A 26,998-nucleotide genomic window follows, 5' to 3' on the forward strand; every position below is an offset into this window, starting at 1 on the left:
CAGGGATGAGGTTGAACATCCCCAGGGATGGGGTTGAACATCCCCAGGGATGAGGTTGAACATCCCCAGGGATGAGGTTGAACATCCCCAGGGATGGGGTTGAACATCCCCAGGGATGAGGTTGAACATCCCCAGGGATGGGGCTGAACATCCCCAGGGATGAGGCTGAACATCCCCAGGGATGGGGTTGAACATCCCCAGGGATGAGGCTGAACATCCCCAGGGATGAGGTTGAAGATCCCCAGGGATGATGTTGAACATCCCCAGGGATGAGGTTGAACATCCCCAGGGATGAGGCTGAACATCCCCAGGGATGAGGTTGAACATTTCCAGGGATGAGGCTGAACATCCCCAGGGATGAGGTTGAACATCCCCAGGGATGAGGCTTCAACCACCTCCCTGGGCAGCCTGGGACAGTTTTCCACTGCCCTCATGGTACAGAATTTGTTCCTAACATCCAACCTAAATCTGCTCTTCTCCAATTTTAAATCCATTGCCCCTCATCCTATCAAACAGTCCCTCTCCAGCTTTCCCTGTAGCCCATCCACCCCTTCAGGGCCCTCCCACCCTTCCTTTAGAGGCACTCAGAGACTCAACATGACTCATTAGAAGTTCTAATTAACAGATTAAAGGACACGTGGTGGTTTCCTGACTGGTTCCCTGGCCATGCTGATGAGCAGAGAAGTCTCAAACTTGGCTGCTGCTTCCCACTTCCCTACAAATTTGCTGCTTGGGTTTTATGGCTGGTTGCAAACCAAAGTGAGGTAACCACCCCTCCAGTTTCTGGCCTAAATCTGATTTTCTGCAGTGTCTACAGGTTCCTCTCATTCCTTGCCTTTTCTAGCTTAGAAATAACCCCAAAACCAACTGAAAAACAGTCATATTTAGTGCATCAAGGCTTTGTTCTCAGCTGAAAGCAGCGAGAAGCCAACCAAATCACCAAGGCACTGCTAAGCTCCTAGATTTCACTGAAAATAGTCACATTTCATTAAAAAAGGGTGCAGGTCTCTGCTGGTAAAGCTCCCCTGCTTCTGATGCTTCAGTGAGTCTCAGAAAATGAGAACTGTGCTAATAATCCAAATTTTCTCAACAAGTTTTGTGCTTCAGTTCTACTCCAAGCCCATAAGCACCTGTCCTGAATAAAGACCAAGAAGCAAGCAATCTTTTAAATTATTTATCCATAAAATTAAGGCTGAGGTCTTGGTCACGTAGCAAGTGACCATCACAGCAATTCCACAAATGAAATGGTCACTGAAAATGGATAATAAAAATAATTGAAAGCCCTGTTCAATGTTGGAAGTGAAGATTTCCCCCTCTGACACTTCTCTTTCCTGGGAGCGACAGCACTTCCTTCACCATTCCATCCTTTGGGATGATTTCAGTGTTATTTTTGGAGAGCAAAAGAATGGGAGGTTTTTACTCTTTCGGGGTTTTTCTTTTCAGACTGACTCAAACTCTCTCTGCCAAGCTGTGTACTTCTGGCTGAGATTCTTTGCTGATGGCTTCGTGTGGGCAATCACATCCAGGAGATCCAGAGTTGTGATGGTGTCCAGTCGGATTTTGGGTAGGTTACTGTTGCCTGAAGAGAATTGATTAAATAATGTTATTATAGAATCATGGAATGGCTTGGGTTGGAAGGGAAAAATTATCCATTCCCAACCCCTTTCCATGGGCAGGGACACCTCCCACCAGCCCAGATTGCTCCAAGCCCCATCCAACCTGACCTGAGACACTGCCAGGGATGGGGCAGCCACAGCTTCTCTGGGAAACCTGGCACAGGGGCTCAGCACCCTCACAACAAACAATTTCTTCCTAAGATCTGACCTCAATCTCCCCTCTTTCAATTTGAAACCCTTCCCCCTCATCCCATCCCTCCCTGCCCTTGTCCCCAGTCCCTCCCCAGCTTTCCTGGAGCCCCTTCAGGCACTGGAAGGTGCTCTAAGGTCTCCCTGCAGCCTTCTCTTCTCCAGCCTGAACAACCCCAACTCTCTCAGCCTGGCTCCATAGAATATTTGGGTCAGAGGGATTAATAATTTTTTTTATTTTTTAATACAATCAACCCAGGTTGCTCCAAGCCCTCATCCAACCTGACCTGAGACACTGCCAGGGATGGGGCAGCCACAGCTTCTCTGGGAAACCTGGCACAGGGGCTCAGCACCCTCAAATTCAACAATTTCTTCCTCATCTCCAACCTCAATCTCCCCTTTCTCTCCAAGTTTTAACCCATTTCCCTTCTCCTCTCCCTACCCCCCTGTGTCCAAAGCCCTCCCCCAGCTTTCTTGGAGCCCCTTCAGATATTGGAAGGTTGCTCTGAGCTCACCTGGGAGCCTCCTCTTCTCCAGGCTGAACAACCCCAATCCCTCAGCCTGGCTTCCCAGGGAGGTGCTCAGCCCTCTGAGCATTTGAGTGGCTCTGCTCTGGACACCTTCCAGGAGCTCTGTGTCCTTCTGCTGTTGGGGACTCCAGAACTGGACCCAGCACCCCAGGGGGGTCTCAGCAGAGCAGAGGGGCAGAATCCCCTCCCTCTGTGGTTCAGGACTTGGTTTCTGGGCTGCAAACACACACTGATGGCTCCTGTTGAGCTTCTGAGCCACCACAACCCCCAAGTCCTCCTCAGGGCTCTCTGCAATCCTTTCTCCTCCCAACCTCTATTTGTGCATGGGCTGCCTCACCAAAAGATATTGTGTTATATTCCTGCATAATGCAACACTTGTTACACAAAAAGAACGGGATAAACCTGGCGAGATAAAGAGAAAATCGTATTTGTGGCGACAACACGGAAGAAATGTTTTAGAACTGTAGAGTTCAAAGCTCTCCTAAGCAGATAACAGAGCTCCACCTGCTGGGGTTAGGAGTATGATGTTTATTCGGAGTTCCAGCGGCAGACCCGCGTGTCCCAGGTGGGGTTCTCTACTCAGAGCTGTAGTACCTGGCTGATGATTTTCAAGAGCGTCGAAGATTTTCCTCACGGGTCTCATGGCTGCTTCCTTGCACACCAATTTTATGTCTGAGCCGGAGTACCCCTCTGTTTCCTGAGAGGGGATCAAGAGGATACAGCTTAGATGTTTAGAGACTGGACAGGAACAGCATTTCCAACAGCATCCTGACCTTCATCAGTGTGGGCAGCAGGAGCAGGGCAGGGATTGTCCCCCTGTGAGACTGCACCTGGAATCCTGGGGTCAGTTCTGGACCTGCTTACCAGAGGATGCTCTGGCTGGCTGGACATTTAAGATGTTCATTGCTTTTCTTTCCTCTGCCAGCAGCTTCACTTCCAGAAATTCAGCCTCCAGAAGATGTCCAAAATTCCGTGGTGCCCTTCTCAACATGAACCCTCCCCTGGGTTGTCTTGGGCATCCATGGTGACTCCTGAAAGCCTGTGCAGAAAACCTCCTGGCCCTGGGGGGAGGTGGGTGCTACTAAACCCTGCCACTGCTTAACATCTTTCCTCTTCTGGGGTGGGATTGTCAAAGTAAGAGAAGGCAAGAGGAGTGATAAATAATGTCCTTCTGCCAGGTGAGGTGGGAATCAGGGCACTGACTTAGACACAAGACCCAACAAATGAACTGGGTATATTTTTGGGAACCTGAGGAAAAAGAAGGACATTGAGGGGTTGGAGTGTGTCCAGAGAAGGGCAAGGGAGCTGGGGAAGGGTCTGGAGCAGAAGTCTGCCCAGGAGCAGCTGAGGGAGCTGGGGGTGTTGATCCTGGAGCAAAGGAGGCTGAGGGGAGAGCTTCTGGCTCTCTGCAACCCCCTGAGAGGAGGTTGGAGCCAGGGGGGGTCGGGCTCTGCTCCCAAGGAAGAAGGGATGGGAGAAGAGGAATTGAGCTGGAGGTTTAGATTGGAGCTTGGGAAGAATTTCTCCCTGGCAAGGGTTGTCAGGGCCTGGCCCAGGCTGCCCAGGGCAGGGCTGGAGTCCCCATCATTCCTGGAGGGATTTCCAAGCCCTGGAGATGTGGTGTTGGGGGACATGTTGGTGGCTTTGGCAGTGCTGGGTTAAGGGTTGGATTTGATAATCTTAAAGGTCCTTTCTAGCCAAAATGACTCTATGATTATATAAAGTTTTTCCTGTCTGAAACACACGTATGCATAAATGCAGATGCACTCACACAGATTTTCATGTGTACCCTCCCCATGACACTCTGTTGCTTGCTCTTGTTTTGAATGCCCACAGGGCCTTGCAGGAGGTGGGAAAATAAGGGACATCTTCTTTCTAGAGGACAATTTTCTATAGGTCAAATAAAACCTGCCCTTCTCTGTCTGTGCCTGGCTTTCCTGTTAATAGAAGATCCATTTTTCCTTATTATTCCTGTGCAACACAGACTGAGCAGTACCATCTCTGACTTTAAAAAGGGGCCAACTGAGTAAGTGTAAGATATTTTCAAAGAATTCAGTGTGACAAAGGCTAAATGAAGCAGCCCTGGGTATCAGGTGAATCTCTGCACTGCCTGAATGCTCTTTTCTCCTGCAGCAGTGGAGCTGTGACAAACCTTCCCTTCACAATTAACTGTTCATCACCCTGATGAATTGCAAGTGCTCCCAAGCTGGTGAGAAGAATGATAAAATAAAGCTGGAAATCTCCCTGTATTTAAGGCTGAAAAGTTGGCACAACAGAGAGGATCAGAATGCACCGTTTTGTGAGCTGAGCTGTGTGGTTTCCACAACCAGGTACATGAGATGCTCAGCTCTGTGTCTTGTTGGTCTCCCTTTAGCTGGAGCCTCAAGCTGAGCTGAGGTGCTTCCCCCAGCTGTGTTATGGTCACCATTGCTGAACACACAGGTGTTGTCCCAACCCTCTGTTTGGACCTTTTCTGCCAGAGTGTAATGCCACCAGTGTTGGTGATTTATCACAGAATTGTTCTGACTGGAAAAGACCTTTAAGATCAACAAGTCCAACCATGACCTAACTCTAGCAGGCATTAACCAAACTCCACCAAGTCCAGTGCTTAAACCATGTTCCCAAGCACCACATCTACATGGCTTTTGAACACTTCCAGGGATGGTGAAGTCTGGGAAGACTATTTCAAGGTTTAATTGCCCTTTCAGTGAAAATGTTTCTTCTAATACTCAATCCAAACCACCCTTGGCACAACCTGAGGCCATTCCTCTTGTCCCATCCCTTGTTCCTTGGAAGAAAAGACTGACACCCACGCCCTGGCTCCAACCTCCTCTCAGGGGGTTGCAGAGAGCCAGAAGCTCTCCCCTCAGCCTCCTTTGCTCCAGGATCAACACCCCCAGCTCCCTCAGCTGCTCCTGGGCAGACTTCTGCTCCAGACCCTTCCCCAGCTCCCTTGCCCTTCTCTGGACACACTCCAACCCCTCAATGTCCTTCTTTTTCCTCAGGTTCCCAAAAATATACACAGTTCATTTGTTGGGTCTTGTGTCTAAGTCCGTGCCCTGATTCCCACCTCACCTGGCAGAAGGACATTATTTATCACTCCTCTTGCCTTCTCTTGCTTTGACAATCCCACCCCAGAAGAGGAAAGATGTTAAGCAGTGGCAGGGTTTAGTAGCACCCACCTCCCCCCAGGGCCAGGAGGTTTTCTGCACAGGCTTTCAGGAGTCACCATGGATGCCCAAGACAACCCAGGGGAGGGTTCATGTTGAGAAGGGCACCACGGAATTTTGGACATCTTCTGGAGGCTGAATTTCTGGAAGTGAAGCTGCTGGCAGAGGAAAGAAAAGCAATGAACATTTTAAATGTCCAGCCAGCCAGAACATCCTCTGGTAAGCAGGTCCAGAACTGACCCCAGGATTCCAGGTGCAGCCTCACAGGGGGACAATCCCTGCCCTGCTCCTGCTGCCCACACAGTGCTGACACAAGCCAGGATGCTGGTGGCCTTCTTGGCCACCTGGGCACCCCCTGGCTCCTGTTCAGCTGAATCAACCAACACCCCCAGCTCCTTTCCCTCTGGGCACTTCCCAGCCCCCAAGCCTGGAGCATTGCCTGGGGTTGGGGTCACCCAAGTGCAGGACCTCAGCCCTGTCCCTCTTTACTGTTCCCACCCTGCAAGACCTCAGGCATGGAGTGGCCACTGTCCCTGCAGTGTTGTCTCACCTGGCCCAGCAAGCTGTAGTCCAGATCTGTTCTCAGCTCCACTCCTCCACTGTTGCTCAGAGGGGGCAGCCAGTGCTGGATCATCACCTGACGTGCCTCTTTATTTGGCAGGTCCACCAAAATTCTCTTTTCCAACCTCCTCAGCATGGCAGAATCCAACTCCCTGCAAGCACAAGGGAAGAGGAACTCTCTCTGCCTGCCTTGTTGCAGATACCTGGTGTGGACAGCAAGCCTGGATGCAGGCACTGACATTTTAGAATCTCACCTGTAACTGGCATCCTGGTTTTGACCCAAAAAAAAAAAAAAAAAAAAAAAAAAGTATTAATTTCCCAAGTATTCCCATTCAGTGTGGTAGTGATTTGCTGGGTTGTGACACAGGCTTCACAGTAACCACCAGAAGCTGTAGCTATGTTCTCCCCTGGCTCTGATATTCCTCTGCAGAATGTCTCATCAGTAACAACCTTTCCTTTTTGCCCTTTCCTGTTAAAATTCCTTTTTGGGGCTCTGCCAGAACTAATTAGTTGCTGCTTTGTAAAGAGGGATGTTTAGTAGGTATAAAACACAGCCTGAAGGTCTTGGATGCCAGGGCCATGTTTATGGCAGAACAAGATGTTGATCTGAGACTGCTCCTGCAATACAAATTAAAAATAAGACAGCCCCAAAGAGTTATCCTTAGAGATATCCTTAAGGGAGTATCCTTATAAAAGGATCAGATGAAAAATGGACAGGCTGGAGTGTGTGAGCCAAAAACCTGACAACATCAGCACAGATAAAGGTGTTCTGTGGAGAGGAGAGGAGAGGAGAGGAGAGGAGAGGAGAGGAGAGGAGAGGAGAGGAGAAGAGAAGAGAAGAGAAGAGAAGAGAAGAGAAGAGAAGAGAAGAGAAGAGATGGAGAAGAGGAGAAGAGGAGAAGAGGAGAAGAGGAGAAGAGGAGAAGAGGAGAAGAAGAGGAGAAGAGGAGAAGAGGAGAAGAGGAGAAGAGGAGAAGAGAAGAAGGAAAAAGAAAAGAAAGGTAAACCACAAAAATAATGAAAACCACTCTTCATTTTTACTTGCTTATGGTGCACAAAGAAAACCTGGGAAAAAAAAAAAAAAAAAAAAGGATGTTTCTACCTGTTCCTTTCACAACACATTTCATCACCATCCAGAAACAGCCCTTCTTGCCAGCAGCACTAATCCAGTCAACCATCAGGAGCCCAGGTAACTCCAGCTCCTCTCAGACATGCATCCAACAAGTTCAATTTAATTTAGTTTTTTTCCCCAAGTGCTCAGTTGTTTGTATCTAAGGGTAACACAATGGATACAAACTCCCCGTCTAGTTCATCCTCATGGAAAGGGAACAAGTCTACAAGTACTCCAGTGATCCACACAGTTTTCAAGAAGTCCAATATATTGTACTACTATGCTACAATATATTTACTCTTAGGTGTCCAATGCCTTCCAGAAGCTTCTCTGAGCTATTATCCTTCCAAGTGCTGTACCAGTCTCTCTCTACTGGCCCCATTCAGTCACAGACTTGTTATTTCAGTTGAAAATATATTGCAGTCCTCAATATAACTCTCAAGAAACCCTCATCAAGGGGAAACTCACTCTACTGTGTCTTGTGCAGAGAGAAAAGTGGGAGCCCTGAGCACTGCTGCCACCCTTGTTGGCTGAGGCAGCTTGTGGAGGTCTGCACCCTTGATCTGGGACTGTAGGAACACTGAAATAAACCTGCCTCTACCTTTCCTGATTCCCTGGGTGAAATCCTTCCACCAGAAAAGTCAACATTCAAGAAGCACTGCTTGTATAAAACTCTTCTTTAACTCACAGGGAGCTCAAAGGCAGCTCAATTGTTGGACCAGAGGAGGCCCTGGAGATGCTGAGAGGGCTGGAGCAGCTCTGGAGCCAGGCTGAGAGAGTTGGGGTTGTTCAGGCTGGAGAAGAGAAGGCTGCAGGGAGACCTTAGAGCACCTTCCAGTGCCTGAAGGGGCTCCAGGAAAGCTGGGGAGGGACTGGGGACAAGGGCAGGGAGGGATGGGGTGAGGGAGAATGGTTTCAGATGGGAGAGGTGAGATTTAGCTTGGACAGGGGGAAGAAATTGTTTGTTGTGAGGGTGCTGAGCCCCTGTGCCAGGTTTCCCAGAGAAGCTGTGGCTGCCCCATCCCTGGCAGTGTCTCAGGGCAGGTTGGATGGGGCTTGGAGCAACCTGGGCTGGTGGGAGGTGTCCCTGCCCATGGAAAGGGGGTGGGAATGGATGAGCTTTGAGGTCCCTTCCAACCCAAGCCACTTGATGACTCTGTGTTTCTTATTTCTTTCACCCTTACAAACTGTCATTATTTTTCAATAGCCAAAATTTCCTAACCCACATAGCACATAATAAAGAAAACAAAAAATGGGCTCCCAAATCCCCACCTAGGTGCCAGCTTAGGTTTTCCACAGACCTGAACACTCCTGGCTGTCAGCTCAGAGGGAGAAGAAGTCTCCCTCGTCCCAGGGTGGAGCTCTTGGTTTGGGAGAGCTTGTTCCACATGCACTGAGCCAAGGACAGTGGAAGCAAAGATCAGAAAATCAGATCAGTAGGAACTCAGAAGACAAGAGGAATTCACTCATATCCACCCCATGATTTCTCATCAAGGGCTCAGAAGTCAATACCAGAATTAGCCAACCAGTAGCTGTATCAATACAATTATTGGTATTTTTAGGCTATTTTAAGATTCCATCCAACATTCAGTGCAATGCCTCTTGCACAGGGGCCCATCCAGAACCACGTTAGTCCATGCTCTCCTTCCAAATGTACTTTTTCAGCTGAATTTCTCAAAACTGCTTTGTTTGGCTGGAAAGAAGTGCTTCCTGCCTGGCCAAGCCCTTGGCTGTTACCTCTATTCCCATCCTCTGTGCAAATGGGGAAAAAATTCCCAGGGTTCAGAGGTGCCCCCACAGGTATTCTGACCTGCCCTTTCAGGCAGAGATCAGCCAGAGCCTCTGCAAATCTCCTACAAACCCTCTGAATTACATTTTAATCACTTCTCCTGCTTCAGAGCACTCCCAGAGTGTCCCCCAAGATCACAGTTTCAGAGAATTGTAGACCAGAACCATGAAGTTGTTTTGGTTGGAAAAGATCTTTAATATCATCAGGTCCAACCCTTAACCCAGCACTGCCAAAGCCACCAACATGTCCCTCAGCACCACATCTCCAGGGCTTGGAAATCCCTCCAGGAATGATGGGGACTCCAGCCCTGCCCTGGGCAGCCTGGGCCAGGCCCTGACAACCCTTGCCAGGGAGAAATTCTTCCCAAGCTCCAATCTAAACCTCCAGCTCAATTCCTCTTCTCCCATCCCTTCTTCCTTGGGAGCAGAGCCCGACCCCCCCTGGCTCCAACCTCCTCTCAGGGGGTTGCAGAGAGCCAGAAGCTCTCCCCTCAGCCTCCTTTGCTCCAGGATCAACACCCCCAGCTCCCTCAGCTGCTCCTGGGCAGACTTCTGCTCCAGACCCTTCCCCAGCTCCATTGCCCTTCTCTGGACACACTCCAACCCCTCAATGTCCTTCTTGTCCTCAGGGGCCCAGAACTGACCCCAGGATTCCAGGTGCAGCCTCACAGGGGGACAATCCCTGCCCTGCTCCTGCTGCCCACACAGTGCTGACACAAGCCAGGATGCTGGTGGCCTTCTTGGCCACCTGGGCACACACTGACTCATATCCATGAGCATGCTAACCATGCTCTGTAAATAATGCTGTTGATACACAGAAGTTTCTCTGTTTACCCAGAAAGGTCTCCGTGACCTAACTTGTTGGCTCAAGAGGAAAATATTTTTATCTTAATTGTTAAGGCTTGTTTGCTAAATTGTTTTGTTAGTGATCAAATGCAAGGTTCAGTGACATTAAGCAGAACAGAATAAGCACTGAGACAAACAAAATGTTCCCTGGAACAACAGCCAATATAGTACTAAAAGGTACACCAAGCTGTGTAACTCCTATACAAGAGGGCTTCTTCAAGCTGGCACCACAAGGCATCATGCCCTGATTTCACTCCCAAATTTCATGAAAACACCTGTTTTCATTTCCAGAAGAGAGAGAGGAAACAAAAGCTTTTTAAGCAGAATTTCATAGACCTCACAAACTCCATCTGTGAATTTAGAAAGAGCAACAAGAGTGGTTTGTAATTAAGCTGTGCCCAGTGCAACCATCACCACAGTGCTCTGGGGGAAAAGGCATCAAAAATGAACAAGCTCCTCATCCCACCTTTCCAAGCAGATGGCTTCCCAACCTGAGGGCTTTTTCTCACTCCATGTCTTCTGTCAGAATCATAGAATTGTTTTGGTTGATCTTTAAGATCACTGAGCCCAATTATTAGCCCAGCACTGCCAAGCCAGCCACTAAACCATGGCACCACTAAGCCACTCAGCACCACATCTCCGTGGTTGTTTAATTCCTTTCAGGAATGGGGACTCCCCCACTATTCTGGACAGCCTGAGCTTTCAGTGAAGAAATTGTTCCTCATATCCAACCTAAGCCCCCCCTGGCACAATTTGAGGCCATTTCTTCTTGTCCCTTCCCTTGTAATTTAAAAGAAGAGATCAACACCCTCTGGCTCCAACCTCTTTTTAGAGCATGAGAAGGTCCCCTCTCTTTGCTCCATGCTGAACACCCCATTTTTTGCTCCTCTTAGGACATCTTCACACCATCCCCCTCTGCCCTTCATCCCCTTCTCCTCCATGGTAAAAGGAGGATGCCAAAAGGGGAGGAATGGGCTCACTATGGGGTTATCCCAGACCTGGCTGGGATTTCCCAACCCACCTCTTCTTGAACTCATCTTGGCCATGGGCTCCTGGCTCAGACAGAAGGAATGAGTCCATCAGCCTGGACCAGAACTTCACCCGTGGTGGGGGAGAGAGAAGAAAACATCACTGCAATGGAAGTTGAAATGAATGCACTAATACATTAGGAAACATTCACTATGTGGGTTAAAGGATAATTTTATTTTTTCACTAATGAGGCCTTTATTTTATCTTAGTTACACTGAAACATTTCTACAGGCAACTGGTCACTAGAAAGAGTCTTGCTGGTGAGTAGCAAGAAGCAGGGCTGGGCAGCAAGCACTGGCTGAAGAGGAAGATCAGTTGCTGCAGTGCAGCTTAGTAAAGGGTAAAGAGCTTTGTTTAGGCTTCTTTACCCTCATCTAAAAGCAGCTTGGTACTGGCTTTTCTTTTCCATGATCAATAAATACCTAAGTTAAACAAATCTCTTGAAATCCAGCATAATACCAAATGTTTGCAAGAACACAGTGCTGTGTTCATGTGCTGTGAAGCTGTAACTCCAGTCCCAGGCATTTTGGAACCTTTTTCTGAAATATCTCTGTGCAGCTGGGTCTTACAGTAGGACTGAATACACCAAAATACACCTAATACACCAAAAAAAAATCTGGAAACAAACAGTTGAGATCTTAAAGGACCAAGGAAGCTGTGGCTGCCCCATCCCTGGCAGTGTCTCAGGTCAGGTTGGATGGGGCTTGGAGCAACCTGGGCTGCTGGGAGGTGTCCCTGCCCATGGAAAGGGGTTGGGAATGGATGAGCTTTATTGTTCCTTCCAACCCAAACCAATCTGGGAGTCTAAGTTACTATAAAGGGGGTTCAACCCTGTCAACCTCCCTGAAAGCAGATACACCCAAGTTCCTGGAGGCTGTGAGCCTCGGTGATGATAAAAAAGATGCTTTCACTTGTGTCCCACCCCCCTAAAACACCTTTTGAAGCATCTCCTCAGTCACATTTTAAAGGATATTCTCTCTGGTAGGCATCTTTCTGCCAGGCAACCTCTTGGTTACACTCACAGGCTGGATTGAGAAGAGGAGGCTCAGGGGAGGCCTTGTTATGATGTTCCAATAATTAAAGGAGGGTTCCAAAGAAGATGGAGACTCCTGATTTACAGAGTCCCATGGACAAGACAAGGGGCAATGGGCACAAGTTGCTCCTGGGGAGATTCTGACTGAACACAAGAGGAAATTTTTTCCCCCTGAGGACAGTCAGACATTGGGATGGTCTCCCAGGGGAAGGGGTGGTTTGAGCTCTACAGGGTGCTGAGACATCTCACATAAAGAGTAATATTAGAAGGGTTGGACCAGATGATCCTTGAGGTCCCTTCCAACCTGAGATTCTGTGATTCCATAATTTGCTTAAGAGAGGTCCCTTCCAACCTGTCCATGAGCAATGCTGGGTAAGTCCAGAAGGAAATGCTAAGTTCTCAGGTATAAAACTTTCAAAAGTGAGAGCTGTCTTCTCATGCCAACTCAGCTGCCACCCTCATGCCACCACAGATCATCAGCTTCATGTGAGAGAAGTTCAACTCTCACCATTTGGACCTACCTTAAAAAAGTTGTGTTGTTATTGAGGGTGTAAAGAAGCAATCAGCACTTCAGAAGTGCCAAGCGACCCAAAATCCGATGTGCAAAATGCTCAGAACTCTATTCTGTAATTTTTGGATGATTTTCCAGAAAGAATGAATCAGTTGCATAAGACAAGCATTAAGAGGATACATGCAGCAATCTCTGGAGAGAGAGAGGTCAGCATTATGCTTAAATTAACTCAGAGACCCCTGGATGCCACACCAGCCACATGGTGACCTTCAGACCAGTTGCTGTCTCTCAACTCTTCCTCAGTGGGTTTTGAATACCCATTTTTTTTCCCTTTCAAACCAGAATAGAAAGATATGGATCTTCTAAAGACACCTGATCCTTTTTAACACTGCCATGCTGCAGCATCATATGAGAAGCTTAACTATCCAAAGAATAATTTAAGAGACCACAGGAAGGTGCAATCCACTGCTCAGAATTTCTCTTTTGAAAAGGGTAATGATGCTACAGTAACAGAAATCTTTCCAGTGCATTACTAGCCAACCCTATGGAGAAAAAGGGATTTTTAATGTATTAGAGTCTTTCAAATGTGTTGACACACACAGTAGCTGCTTATTTTCCAACACTTTCTGACACAGCTGGAACATAATTAAATCAAATACTGCCTGGTTCCTTCCATGTAGATACTGTAACACAAAATGAGGTGGATTTTGTACTGATTTAAATTCATGAGTTTGTCCAAGGCATAAATCCCACAAACCTACAGACAGACTCTGCTATTATGCCCACAAAAGCCAGAGATGGCTTTCTACTGACTCTGTTGGGCCAGGGCAGGAACCAGCTTGTACAACTGATCTCTGTGTAATGGTTAGGACCTAACCTGTCCATAACTTGTACATTAACAATGGTCTGGAGGAGGAGGTGGAGGGCACTCTCAGTCACTTTGCAGATGACACCAAGTTGGGTGGGAGTCTTGTTCTGCCTGAGGGCAGGGAGGCTCTGCAGAGGGAGCTGGACAGGCTGGATTGATGGGATGGGGACAACTCTATGAGGTTCAACAAGACCAAGTGTCACCTCCTGCACTTGGGTGACCCCAACCCCAGGCAATGCTCCAGGTTTGGGGCTGGGAAGTGCCCAGAGGGAAAGAACCTGGGGGTGTTGGTTGATTCAGCTGAACAGGAGCCAGGGGGTGCCCAGGTGGCCAAGAAGGCCACCAGCATCCTGGCTTGTGTCAGGGCAACAGAGCTGGGGAAGGGTCTGGAGCAGAAGGAGAAGGTTCTGAAGAACTTGTGAGGAGCAGCTGAGGGAGCTGGGGGTGTTGATCCTGGAGCAAAGGAGGCTGAGGGGAGAGCTTCTGGCTCTCTGCAACCCCCTGAGAGGAGGTTGGAGCCAGGGGGGGTTGGGCTCTGCTCCCAAGGAAGAAGGGATGGGAGAAGAGGAATTGAGCTGGAGGTTTAGATTGGAGCTGGGGAAGAATTTCTCCCTGGCAAGGGTTGTCAGGGCCTGGCCCAGGCTACCCAGGGCAGGGCTGGAGTCCCCATCATTCCTGGAGGGATTTCCAAGCCCTGGAGATGTGGTGCTGAGGGCCATGGGGCAGTGGTGGCCTTGGCAGTGCTGGGTTAAGGGTTGGACCTGATGATCTTAAAGGTCTTTTCCAAATAAAATGATATTATGATTCTATAAATTTTAGGTACCCACACAGCCATTCTCTTACTTAAAGAGCCTGAAATCCCTGGGCAGGCCATAAAGAGAGGTAGCTGAAAACCTCTGAGTATTTTGCCTCTTTAGGACTTGAATTTCAGCAGCTCAGATGTCTGCATGGTGTCTCTCATAATCACCTTTCCTTGACTGTATGGGAAACAAGGTTTTGGCATTAGGAAAAAAAATGCAGAGGGAACAACAAGCTTGTGGAAGGAGGGGGATTGGATCTTTTTCCATGGTGGCCAGAAACATCACAGAACAATGGTGTAATTCTTAAGTGACTTCTTTAGGTATTTAATCGATTGCACTTTTAATGAGGGCTACTGAAGGGTAACAATGTACCTGGTTTTATGCAGCAATTTCATGGTTAACTTAAGAGACCCCTCCCTCAGCTTAGGCTGCTTTACATTCAGAGAAGTACTTTGAATCCCTCTCATGGTACCTGACTTAGGCCTTGCTTTGATTTACAGTGTAGATCAGAAAATGGTTTGGGTGGGAAGGGACCTTTCAATCCATCCAGTCCAACCCCAGGGACATCTCCAACTGGATCAGGTTGCTCAGAGCCCCATCCAACCTGACCTGGAATGGTTCCAGGGATGGGGCATCTCCCACCTCTCTGGGAAACATGGGCCAGGGTCTCACCATCTTACTTGTAGAACATTTCTTCCTCAGATTCTCCCTTCTTTTTATTTACAGCAGTTACCCCTTGTCCTGTCACAGAATGGTTCAGGATGGAGATTCTACAGTGCAACTTCTTCCTCAGCTTGCTGAGGGTGCATTCTGTCCCAATATCCATGTCACTGATGAAGACATTAAACAACCCTGACCCCTGTAAGCATCCCAAATGCTCTGAATTGCTGCATCTGTTGTTTTGCTGTGTCTCTTGTTTTGCTGTTGACTGTCTCACAGCATGAGAAATCTGCCTCCTCCCTTAGGTGCCAAAATTAAGTGAACACTGCCCACAAAACTCATGGAAGATGATGGACTGGGGAAAAACAAAAACACCTCTTTGGTCATTTCATGCAGGAAATACTGCACGGGCAGAGCCATCCACAGAGCAATGGAAACTTAGGGACCACATCCTCCTGTGTCTCTGAAGGCTTCAGGATTCAGCACCAATGTGTTTTGAAATGGACTGATTGAAAGCATTACCTCTGAGCCCCAATTCTTTCTTGTTTTATTCTCTTTGCTTGTTCCCTTGGCCTTTCAGCCAAAAAGGGGGTCAGCTGGGGGGAGGTCTTACCACAAACTTCAGAAGAACATCAGGTGATGTGTTTTCCTACACTCTCCCTATGGCAGCTTTAGGAGAATCAATCAAAAACCACTTATTCTACATAGGTCTGCATGGGATATGGATATCAAGAAAGATCTCAGTGCTGTGATGATGAGCAAACTGCAAAAGAGCCATTCAGACACTCTGCCCCCAGCAAATATCTTGCCTCACCTGCACTTCAGTGAGAAGAAGCATGGAAAAAAAAGCGTTCTTATGACTAACCCATCACCTGTGCAGACATCTGCATCCAAGGATGTTCCTCTCTGAACAGATAATTTCCAGTTTATTTTGCTGATGTTCTCCTCTCTGCTTTCAATGCACAGATTTCTCAGCAGGGAAAGATATTCTACTAGGCTAAGAAAATAACTGAGGGCTGGAAGTCCTCTGCTCTGAAGCCAGGCTGAGAGAGTTGGGGTTGTTCAGCCCCCTGGGGTGCTGGGTCCAGTTCTGGGGTCCCCAACACCAGAAGGAGATGGAGCTGCTGGAGTGAGTCCAGAGGAGGCCCTGGAGATGCTGGGAGGGCTGGAGCAGCTCTGGAGCCAGGCTGAGAGAGTTGGGGTTGTTGAGGCTGGAGAAGAGAAGGCTGCAGGGAGACCTTAGAGCACCTTCCAGTGCCTGAAGGGGCTCCAGGAAAGCTGGGGAGGGACTGGGGACAAGGGCAGGGAGGGATGGGATGAGGGGGAAGGGTTTCAAACTGAAAGGGGGGAGATTTAGGTTGGACATGAGGAGGAAATTCTTTGTTGTGAGGGTGCTGAGCCCCTGTGCCAGGTTTCCCAGAGAAGCTGTGGCTGCCCCATCCCTGGCAGTGTCTCAGGTCAGGTTGGATGGGGCTTGGAGCATCCTGACCTAATGGGAGGTGTCCCTGCTTACTGCAGGGGTTTGGAAGTAGATGATCTTTAAGGTCCAATCCAAAGCATTCTATGATTCTGTGATTCTACTGAAGATTTCATGGATTGGCAGCACAGGTTGAAGCTTGAGGCAGACACAAATCCACAGACTAACTCCAGACCAATGAAAACTGACTTAACACCAAGCTCATCATCAACTCATTTCAGTTCCTAAATACAAGTGTGGCTCCTACTCTGTAAAATGAGTAGTGAGCTACAAATCAGACTATTAAGAACAGCTGTGCTCAATCAACAGCTCTTGTTTTCCCCATGTGCTACTTGCAACCATTTGATAATGGTTTGTATGAAAGAATGAGGCTACACTAGTTTGGATGAACAGCCAAGGTGGATCAGCACTCTGGCTCTGACAGGGTCCATGGGAGATGTTTAAGGAGGGGACATGTAATGGGCATTTTCTGCTGCCTGTTGGACTCCCCCAGCATCCAGACTTTTTACATCACAAATGTTACCTTCCTCCCTCATCCTCTCCTGCCTTGTTCTCAGTGCATGTCCTGCCCCTGGTGAGAACCAACATGAGGAAGTGCCCCAGCTCCAGTCTTCAACTTCTGTTTTCCATTGCATTAGGGAAAGGGAAGAATTTGCCCCTCAACTTTAAAAAGTCACATTTGGTACCAATAAAATCCAGCATTCCTATTTATGGAGTATCCTTTTAAGCACCTTAAGGTCCAATCCAAAGCATTCTATGCTTCTGTAATTCTACTGAAGATTTCATGGATTTCATGCTACTTGCAACCATTTGATAATGGTTTGTATGAAAGAATGAGGCTACACTAGTTTGGATGAACAGCCAAGGTGGATCAGCACTCTGGCTCTGACAGGGTCCATGGGAGATGTTGTTTAAGGAGGGGACATGAGATGGGGATTTTCTGCTGCCTGTTGGACTCCCCCAGCATCCAGACTTTTTACATCAAAGATGTTACCTTTCTCCCTCATCCTCTCCTGCCTTGTTCTCAGTGCATGTCCTGCCCATGGTGAGAACCAACATGAGGAAGTGCCCCAGCTCCAGTCTTCAACTTCTGTTTTCCATTGCATTAGGGAAAGGGAAGAATTTTGTCCCTCAACTTTAAAAAGTCACATTTGGTACCAGTAAAATCCAGCATTCCTATTTATGGAGTATCCTTTTAAGCACCTTAAGGTCCAATCCAAAGCATTCTATGCTTCTGTAATTCTACTGAAGATTTCATGGATTTCATGCTACTTGCAACCATTTGATAATGGTTTGTATGAAAGAATGAGGCTACACTAGTTTGGATGAACAGCCAAGGTGGATCAGCACTCTGGCTCTGACAGGGTCCATGGGAGATGTTGTTTAAGGAGGGGACATGAGATGGGCATTTTCTGCTGCCTGTTGGACTCCCCCAGCATCCAGACTTTTTACATCACAAATGTTACCTTTCTCCCTCATCCTCTCCTGCCTTGTTCTCAGTGCATGTCCTGCCCATGGTGAGAACCAACATGAGGAAGTGCCCCAGCTCCAGTCTTCAATTTCTGTTTTCCATTGCATTAGGGAAAGGGAAGAATTTTGTCCCTCAACTTTAAAAAGTCACATTTGGTACCAATAAAATCCAGCATTCCTATTTATGGAGTACCCTTGTAAGCACTAGATATTCTAAGCACCTTACAGTTCCAGGCTGAAACCCTTCTTAGCTTAAACATAGTAAATAACTTGCCTATAAAGTCAAATAGTCCATTTTAAATATTAGCAGCTGGTGGGGCCAGCATATGTTGACTTTATTATGGATTATTCTCATGTGGCACAAATAGCAAGAGTTTAAAAGTAAAAGCTCCAAATTAATCTTTAAATGCTTTAACCAAATATCAGGGCTTTCTGTGCAGAAGTCTAAATAAAATCTTTATCTGTGCTTAGAAGCTCATGCAAATGTATTCAAAAGGGACTCTGTGGATCTCTTACCATGGCAGATTGGAAGCTGCTAAAACAAAGACAAGATCATCAGATTGGGCCAAGCCATCCATCTGCATCAGTAATTCTGTTTTCATCCGCCGACTTCCTTCATGTTCACCACTACCAAGAGTCAGAAAAATATTATTTGCTCAGTGCATTACAGTAATCATCTTTATTTATACAGTGTCATTCACAGCAACTGAGCCCTTGTCACAGTTTTGCCCCAGTTCAAAGCATGGTTAAGCTCCATTAGCTGACATCTAAGCATTAAAATCAAGCTTTCCAATGATTACTTCAAGGGACTCTTCTCAGGGCATTAAACTGAGGGGAATTCACTATCCCTGAGTCCAAAGAAAATATTTAATTTTTTTTTTTCTTCACATTAATCTCTGTGCAGTGTTGATGTACACTGGAAAACAGCAAAGGCTTTGGTTGAGAGATCTATAGAAGAGAATTGTTATCGTGTGATAGTTGCCATGAAATAAGCAACACCCCTACCTGTTCAGGGCAACTACTGACCTTTTCTGTGGATTTCAAGTGGCCACACAAACATACAACTACTGCTGAATTCAGTATTTTCCAAAATGTCTCAAAAGCAAACAGGAAAATACGCTGTATTGAAACAAAATTAAAGAATGGAGCAGAGACCACCCAGAAAGGATCCTTCCTCAAAAAAAAAAAACAACAAAACCCACCAAAAAAACAAAATACAAAAGAAAAAAACAAAACAAACAAAAACAATACAATAAAATAAAAACACAAAAAAGACATACACCTACTGCTGAATTCAGTGTTTTCCAAAATGTTATCTCAAAAGCAAACAGGAAAATTTGCTGTATTGAAACAAAATTTTAAAACGGGGCAGAGACCACCCAGAAAGCCTCCTTCCTCAAAAAAAAAACCCAAAAAGAAAAAACAAACAAAAAAGCAACAGAAAAACTCAATAAAATAAAGTAAAAAAAAAAAAAAAAAAAAAAAAGGAAAAAAAAGAAAAGAGAAGGGGATTTTTAGCTAAGGGCTAAAAATTCTGGCCCTGATCCAGGTAACCAAGTTTGCAGGAAACCAGTTTGAATTCTTGGTACCAGATATGGTGTTCTTGGTAACTCCAAAACCAAACTCAGAGAAAACATCAGAGCCTTAGATGGTGAGGTAAATTCAGGCTTAGTGGCTTATTTCTCCAAAGAAATATGCCAATATTTTGTTAAGGACATGTAAAGTTAATTACATAATCTTAGACTAAGGTCCTTAGTAAAATATATAATCCAGTGATGTTAAAGAAAGCTTTTAAAAACACAGGTGAAAGCAACACTTGGGCCATAATTTACAGTTATTAAATGACAACTATTACAGGCTGTATGTTTACAGTGTGGCATATTCTGTTTATACACCTTTGTGAACATAAAATCCACTGCTATGGGTTCCTAATTGTTATAATAATACTGTTTTATTTCTCCTGCTTCATTCTCATCCCTAACCTTTTCAGCCTGTTTTTAACTACAAATTGCCTCCACTTTGGGTGACAATAACAACACCCTCCCATTTCTGCAGCTGGAAGTCCTTACAATACCACTAAAATTTGTCACATTATTGAAAATGTCATTCCACCAGGCATATTTCACCTTACCTCTGTTATTTCCCCTCCACCACTTTTACTTCCACTTCAAACCCCTCATTTTAAAATGCAGCAGCCCTGGTTGTACACTCTGGCACCTTCCTCCTTCTCTAAGTCTTGTTGGACCCACAGACCCTTGGTTCTTCCCCCCAGCCTGGCTTTCATGTTTGCTTCTCTACAGAGTTTTTACAAGGCCATGGAGTGATAGGATGAAGAGGAACAGTTTCAAGCTGAAAAAGGGGGAGATTTAGGCCTAGATATTTGCAAGAAATTGTTTGTTGTGAGGGTGCTGAGCCCCTGTGCCAGGTTTCCCAGAGAAGCTGTGGCTGCCCCATCCCTGGCAGTGTCCCAGGTCAGGTTGGATGGGGCTTGGAGCAACCTGGGCTGGTTGTATTAAAAAATGTATTAAAAAATTTATATATGTATTAAAACACCCCCCAAATATCCTGTGGAGTCAGGCTGAGGGAATTGGGATTGTTCAGTCTGGAGAAGAGAAGGCTGCAGGGAGACCTTAGAGCACCTTCCAGTGCCTGAAGGGGCTCCAGGAAAGCTGGGGAGGGACTGGGGACAAGGGCAGGGAGGGATGGGATGAGGGGGAACATCTTTAAACTGGAAGAGGGGAGATTGAGATGAGATATTAGGAAGAAATTGTTTGTTGTGAGGGTGCTGAGCCCCTGTGCCAGGTTTCCCAGAGAAGCTGTGGCTGCCCCATCCCTGACAGTGTCTCAGGTCAGGTTGGATGGGGCTTGGAGCAACCTGGGCTGGTGGGAGGTGTCCCTGCCCATGGAAAGGGGTTGGGAATGGATGATCTTGAAAGTCCCTTCCAAACCACTCCATGATTCTATTATTCTATGCCTGAATAGCTCAGGGAAGAGAATGTCAAAGGCTGTGGAGGCTAGAAGTAGAGTATGGGTTCTTCCCTTTTCCCCAGCCAGTTTGATTCTTTGCTCTAGAAGAACCAGAATGAAGATCCTGCCAGTCTTTTAATTAAGATATTAAATAAAAATATACATTCAGCTCTCAGGATACCATGTTAAAAGGGTTGGATCTGGATGGGCTTTAAGGTCATTCCCAACCCAACCCAGTCTGGGATTCTCTGATCTCATCTACTGTGATGAGATGAATCAACAGCTCACTCTCTAAATCCCCACAATAAGGCTTCCATGAAGCAGTGCATTTGGAACCCAAAGGTGTTTTTGGACAACATCACACTGTGAGGCTCATAAAGTTGGCAAAAAAACAACAACAAAAAACCCCACTTAATAAAAAGTTATGAATTTTACCATTATCAGTCAAAGTCATTACAATGTCAATAAAACCTCTAAGCCTGAACTGAAATTTATAGAGCAGCCTCAAGCTTTAGCTGAGCTAAGATTTGTTTCCAGCAGGTCCAGTGTATGATTAAACATCAGTCAGCACCTGAACACACACACAAGTGAGAAGATGCAGTAAAAAATATTCTCCTAAAGCCATAGGGAGTGGTCTCATCAGTTACCCAGGAGCTGTGCCTCTTTGACTCATAACTGATTCCAGCTCATCCAAGAAAATGGTGGAAGGAGCATGGTAACGGGCAAGCTCAAATAGCACCTGTTTAGAGAGAAGAGAAAATGGGAAAGAAAAGATAAACCAACACAAAAAGGCATCAGAAACACAGAAGGTAAACAACAGCCCCCACACTCCAAACTTATAGGGGAAAAAAAAAAAAAAAAGATATCTGCTGGAAAAAAGCTCTGGGGAGGCTGAGGGTCCCTGAATCCTCTCAAATTCTGAAAGGAGATAGAAAGAACACAGCCTTGTAATCCTGTCTTTATATGTAAATCTTTCTGGCTAAATCCTATCAGAGTACCCTGCAAATAATGGGATAGAAGAAAATGATCCATCAGAGGATGCTGGGAACTCCTAAATTCTTAGCAGAGATTAAACATCCGTCTTTTGTTGTTGCTGCACTTGTAGGTTTTTTTAAATAAGGATTTGAGAAAAAAGAACAAAATTAAAAGTCATCTGTGCTGCAGTGAAAGAAAATGGACTGATTCTCTTGATAAGAATCAAGCAGTTCTTTTGTTTTTCCTGGTGAGAACAAACATAAATTGCTTGGACAATCAAGGTTAGAAAAACAGAATATAAATCTGACACACAAAACTTTGAGAAAGAAGTTTCATCTTTTTCTGTGAACATGCAGAGGTTTGTATTAGCAGTGAGAACATAGTGTTGGTTCTTCTTCAGTGTAGTGTTCTAAGAGTTTTTAAATAAATGCCACTAACAATATATATTAACCCATCAGTCTTTTATCTAAACAGTAAAAAAAAAAAAAAAAAATTAAAAATATATTTACATTATTTTTTACACTTTGGATATGAAGTCCAGGTTTTAAACTGTTTGCCCAGAAATACAAAAACTACATGACCAATCTGCAATTTTGCTACAAATCTAAAATACAAAATGACACCAATACAGCTGAAACCTGAGGGAAATAGGATGAGTGGCCATTCCTCCAAATGAACAGAAAACCCACATATACATCACACAATTTCAGAATACTCCTGCACCAGCCTCATGTCATTTTAGGATACAAATTCACACAATATTTTTTCTTAGAGCTGTCCCAACCCACAATTTTATTTAATTTCTGTATTCTGCCAAAAACTTGACTAAGGGTGAAATGCCACAAATTCAATACCACTGCAAATGCTGTGGTATGTTCACAAAAACCTTTTGGCTGATGGTGTCAAAAAAACCAGACTGTCCTATGCTCCTGACAGAAGGGAAACTTCTGGGAAGCCACTGAGGCAGATGCCAAGAGGATCAGTAACAGAGGAGGCAAATGTCAGGAGACAAATGTGCCATTTTAAAGGACAAAGGCCACATGAAGAATAATAATTATGTTTTAGACATTGCTTCTTTTTCAACAGAGATTAGCAGTGCTTGCAATGCCATTTGCTGAGTGCAATCTGTTGTAATTATTCCTTTGGAAGGGCTCTGTGTCACTCAGAAGTGTGGCAGAGATTAGGGTGGGCACTTTTTTTAGGGCAAGGATGCTACACCTGAATCCTTGGCTTTTTTTGAACCACCAGTGAGCTGCATGCTATTTGATATGCAAAAATACTTTTACCCATCTACCACCAAACCACCTTCCTGAAAACAGTGGCACATCTGTGTTTGGCTCTAAGATCTTTGTGACAAGGGAATTTTCTGCCAGTTCTGTGCCCTGAAGACTACAAATAGTAGGGAATTTGGGAATCTAAGTAATATTTTGTTGGGAATCTGGAAGCCAATCCTTGCAGAAAGGATGTGAAGTGCTTTGCAGGAGTCACTAAGCAAACACTATTGTAGTTAGGAACTCTCCTGGCCTGTCTCTTATTGAGTGAATCATAAATCTTTGCTACCTTCAGGACATCTGCTTCATCTGCTACAGAACTAAAATTCCACAGCAAGAATCCACTGTGAATCTTCTGCAGATGTTATCCCCATTCTAAGAAATAAATATGAACAGAGTCACAGGTTTTGTCCAAAAAAGGAAAGATTATGAGTGAGGAATACTCACTTTCCAGTTCTGTGTTAAACTCCACCATTTTATGAGGACATATTATGTTTTATTAACTTAGAATGATTAAAATAATTATTCTTACCCGGACAAGTTTTTCTGAATCACCCCTCCATTTGCTGACAATGGTGGATGCTGATATGTTGAAAAATGTTGTGTTGCATTCTGTGGCAACAGCCTTAGCAAGTAAAGTTTTTCCAGTACCTACAAACAACAGCATCTAAGAAATTCACCCTCTAAAGAATACAATGCAGATTTTTTATTAATTCCCCTCATCCCACCATCAGTCAGATACACAGAAAAGTAGAAAAAAGTCATAAAACCACTGAATGGTTTGAGGGGGAAGGGACATTTCAAGGCCACCCAGTCCAGTCCCCTGCACTCAGCAGGAACATCTCTAACTGGATCAGGTTGCTCAGAGGCCCATCCAACCTGACCTGGATTTCCAGGGATGGAGCATCTACATAGTCACAGAAACAAATGATGTTTACTGCACTGACAGCTTTTCCAACCTGGCTCAGGCAGTTCCCTTTGTCCCCTTCCAGCTGCACTCATGGTGGCAATGCTGGTGTCAAAGAGGAGCAGAGAAGCTGTGCTGACAACACTCAGCCAGCAGAGCACAGGGAAAAAAGCTTCCACCCCATTTCCAAAACAATCCCCAAATACACAAGAAGGAAAGGAGACAACACCCCTAGCCCCCTACCCAACCCTCCATACAGTGCTGTCTCCAGTTCTGACATAAGAAGGACATGGAAGTGTTGGAGAATGTTCAGAGGTGGCCATAAAAATTATCAGAGAGCTGGAGCAGCTCTGCTCTGGAGCCAGGCTGAGAGTTGGGGTTGTTCAGGCTGGAGAGGAGAAGGCTGCAGGGAGACCTTAGAGCACCTTCCAGTGCCTGAAGGGGCTCCAGGAAAGCTGGGGAGGGACTTGGGATGAGAACATGGAGGGATGGGATGAGGGGGAATGGCTTGAAACTGGAAGAGAGGAGATTTAGGTTGGGATTGGGAAGAAATTGTTTGTTGTGAGGGTGCTGAGCCCCTGTGCCAGGTTTCCCAGAGAAGCTGTGGCTGCCCCATCCCTGGCAGTGTCTCAGGTCAGGTTGGATGGGGCTTGGAGCAACCTGGGCTGGTGGGAGGTGTCCCTGCTCATGGCAGGGAGTTGGAACTGGATGAGCTTCAAGGTCCCTTCCAGCCCAAAGCAATCTGGGATTCTGTGACACTTTCTTTAAAAAGGTGAGTCCATGCCAGCTTTATTCACATTTTGTAAGGTCATGTCAAGCCAAATTTGATTAATATAGCCCAAGCTGAGTAAAAACAGCTATGAGTTCTCACTCCTCTGAATGCTTAGTTCAATTACTGTTTTTGGAAGATTCAATTGTAGAAACAATCAAGACCTGTGAGAAAGGCAAATGTAATATTTCATATTTCAAAATATGCTCTTTATCAACACATTTGATCTAACAAGCATGAGGGATTTATCCATGGGACATAAACAGAAGTAGTGATAAAGAAATGGATATGGTTTAAAGCCCTTCATACCTGGTGGTCCATACAGCAATAATCCCTTCCATGGAGACAGAATGCCTGTAAACAGCTGGGGGTACTGAGGAAACCAAAAAATAATTCAGGAATTAAAACCATAACACCTATAACAAAATGCAAGGGATTCTAACCCCTACCCCACTGCTTCTAATACATTAAGGAAACCTAAGAAATTTGAAGACAAGGGGATAAACCCCCTCCAAAATGATGTAATATATATGAGCTGAGTACTGAGAAAAATACAAATATTTACCATTTGACATCTGTTTCTAGTGAATTCTTCAAATGCAGTTGGTTTTATACTCTCTTCTAGAAGTCTTTTTTCCATTCAATTAATAAAAGCCAAATTCAGCACCTCTTCCATAGCCAAAGGTGCCACAGACTATGACCCAACACTTAGAATTTCAATATTGAAAGGGCATTTTCCTACAGGAGAACATGTGTGCTGTGGTCAGGTGAGACAGAAAGAGGAAAAGTTCTGACATGAGCTGCCTACAAAAGCACTGGAATGGTGAGAACTCTAAACCACCACTGTATTGTCCAGGAAAAGGCTAATGAGCCCAATTTTCTTGAAACTATTTAGCACCTTACCCTTATGGGATAAACAACTGCTTCCTTGACAAGCCTTTTAGCTGCATCCAATCCAATAATATCTTCCCACTTCACATTGGGATTATGGAGGTAAATGTCCTGCAACATATAAAACACCCTGTTAGCAAAACTTCTCTTCTTCTGCACCACCATGACCACATCTGGCAAAGGAAATCAACCCAGTTAACAAGTTAACAGTGGCACTGAGTGACACAAAGCAGTTTAATCCCCCCCTTGCTATTTTTCCTACAGGGACAGGTGGTTCCTTGCCCTTAGTTTTGCCTAGGAGCATATTGGTTGGCAAATGTATATGCTGAGCAGATCTGTTTCTCACTTTTCTGTTTTCTGCTCATTGTTTTAGCAGCCAGCTAACATTTGAAGAGCTCTCACACCAAGAGCTCTCACCAAGCCTTGTATTTTGGCTCAGGTGCTGGCAAGTTATCGGTTGTGTAATTTCTCTGAGTAAATAATTTGATAAATTACTTTTAAGTACAGGCTTTGGACAGGGGGGCTGGAAAGCAGCCTGGTGGAGAAAAGGATCTGTGAGTACTGGTGGCTGGCTGGTTGAACATGAGCCAGCAGTGTGCCCAGGTGGCCAAGAAGACCAATGGCATCCTGACCTGTATCAAAAACTCTGTGTCCAGCAGGAGTAGTGAAGTGATTGTGCCCCAACTCAGCCCTGCTGTGGCCACATTGTGAGTATTGTGTTCAGTTCTGGGTGCCACAGTATCAAAATCAATATCAAAAAAGATATTGAGGGCCTGGAGCCTGTCCAGAGAAGAGCTATGAGGCTGGTGAGGAGTTTGGAGGGAATGTTGTACGAGGAGCAACTGAGGGAACTGGGGTTATTCAGCCTGGAGAAGGCTCAGGGGAGATCTTGCTCTCTACAAATGCCTGAAGGGAGGTTGGGGAGAGGTTGGTGTTGGTCTCTTCTCCCAGGTAACTAGTGATAGGATGAGAGGAAATGGGTTTTAGTTGTGCCAGGAGAGGTTTAGGTTATATATTAGGAAAAATTTCTTCATTGAAAGAGTGGTGAGGCATTGGAATGGGATGCCCAAGGAGGTGGTGGAGTTGCTGTCCCTGGAGGTGTTCAAGAAGTCTCTAGATATGGTGCTTCAGGAGATGGTTCAGTGGTTGTAGTAGTTGGATAATGGTTAGACTTGATATCTTGAAGGTCTTTTCAACATTAATGATTCTATTTTTTAATTTGGTGATCATGTCTCCCTGTCATCCAGTAATAGGGCTCATGGGAGTGGTTCAAAGCTGCACCAGGGGGGGGTTTAGACTGGACAGTAGGAAGCATTTCTTTACTGAGGAGGTGGCCAAACACTAGAACAGGCTTCCTAGTGAGGTGGTTGATGCCCTGAGCCTGTCAGTTTTTAAGAAACATTTGGAAAATGCCCTTAAAAACAGGCTCTAACTTTTGGTTAAGCATAGTCAGGCAGTTGGATCAAGTGACCACTGTAGGTCCCTTCCAGCTGAAATTTTTATTATACCATATTCTCAATAGGAGTCATATTTACAAGCATCTTCTGAAAATCTGCAAC

General features: G+C 45.7%; 1 protein-coding gene across 5 annotated transcripts in view; it reads right to left on the reverse strand.

Annotated features, from left to right (window-relative positions):
• Positions 1-1,159: 1,159 nt before the first annotated feature.
• Positions 1,160-26,998, reverse strand: part of KATNAL2 (katanin catalytic subunit A1 like 2) — a 42,489-nt gene continuing 16,650 nt past the window's right edge. For all 5 annotated transcript variants that reach the window (XM_071732293.1, XM_071732290.1, XM_071732295.1 and 2 more), the window contains 8 exons: positions 25,452-25,550; positions 24,858-24,921; positions 23,405-23,523; positions 21,274-21,365; positions 18,176-18,286; positions 6,056-6,218; positions 2,930-3,032; positions 1,160-1,579 (listed from right to left, as the gene is read on the reverse strand). In XM_071732293.1, the coding sequence (XP_071588394.1) occupies positions 1,440-1,579; positions 2,930-3,032; positions 6,056-6,218; positions 18,176-18,286; positions 21,274-21,365; positions 23,405-23,523; positions 24,858-24,921; positions 25,452-25,550 (891 nt within the window). In that variant the 3' untranslated portion in view covers positions 1,160-1,439. The remainder of the gene's footprint in view (positions 1,580-2,929; positions 3,033-6,055; positions 6,219-18,175; positions 18,287-21,273; positions 21,366-23,404; positions 23,524-24,857; positions 24,922-25,451; positions 25,551-26,998) is intronic.

This window comes from Heliangelus exortis, chromosome Z (assembly GCF_036169615.1).
Source record: "Heliangelus exortis chromosome Z, bHelExo1.hap1, whole genome shotgun sequence".
Classification (NCBI taxonomy): Eukaryota; Metazoa; Chordata; class Aves; order Apodiformes; family Trochilidae; genus Heliangelus; species Heliangelus exortis.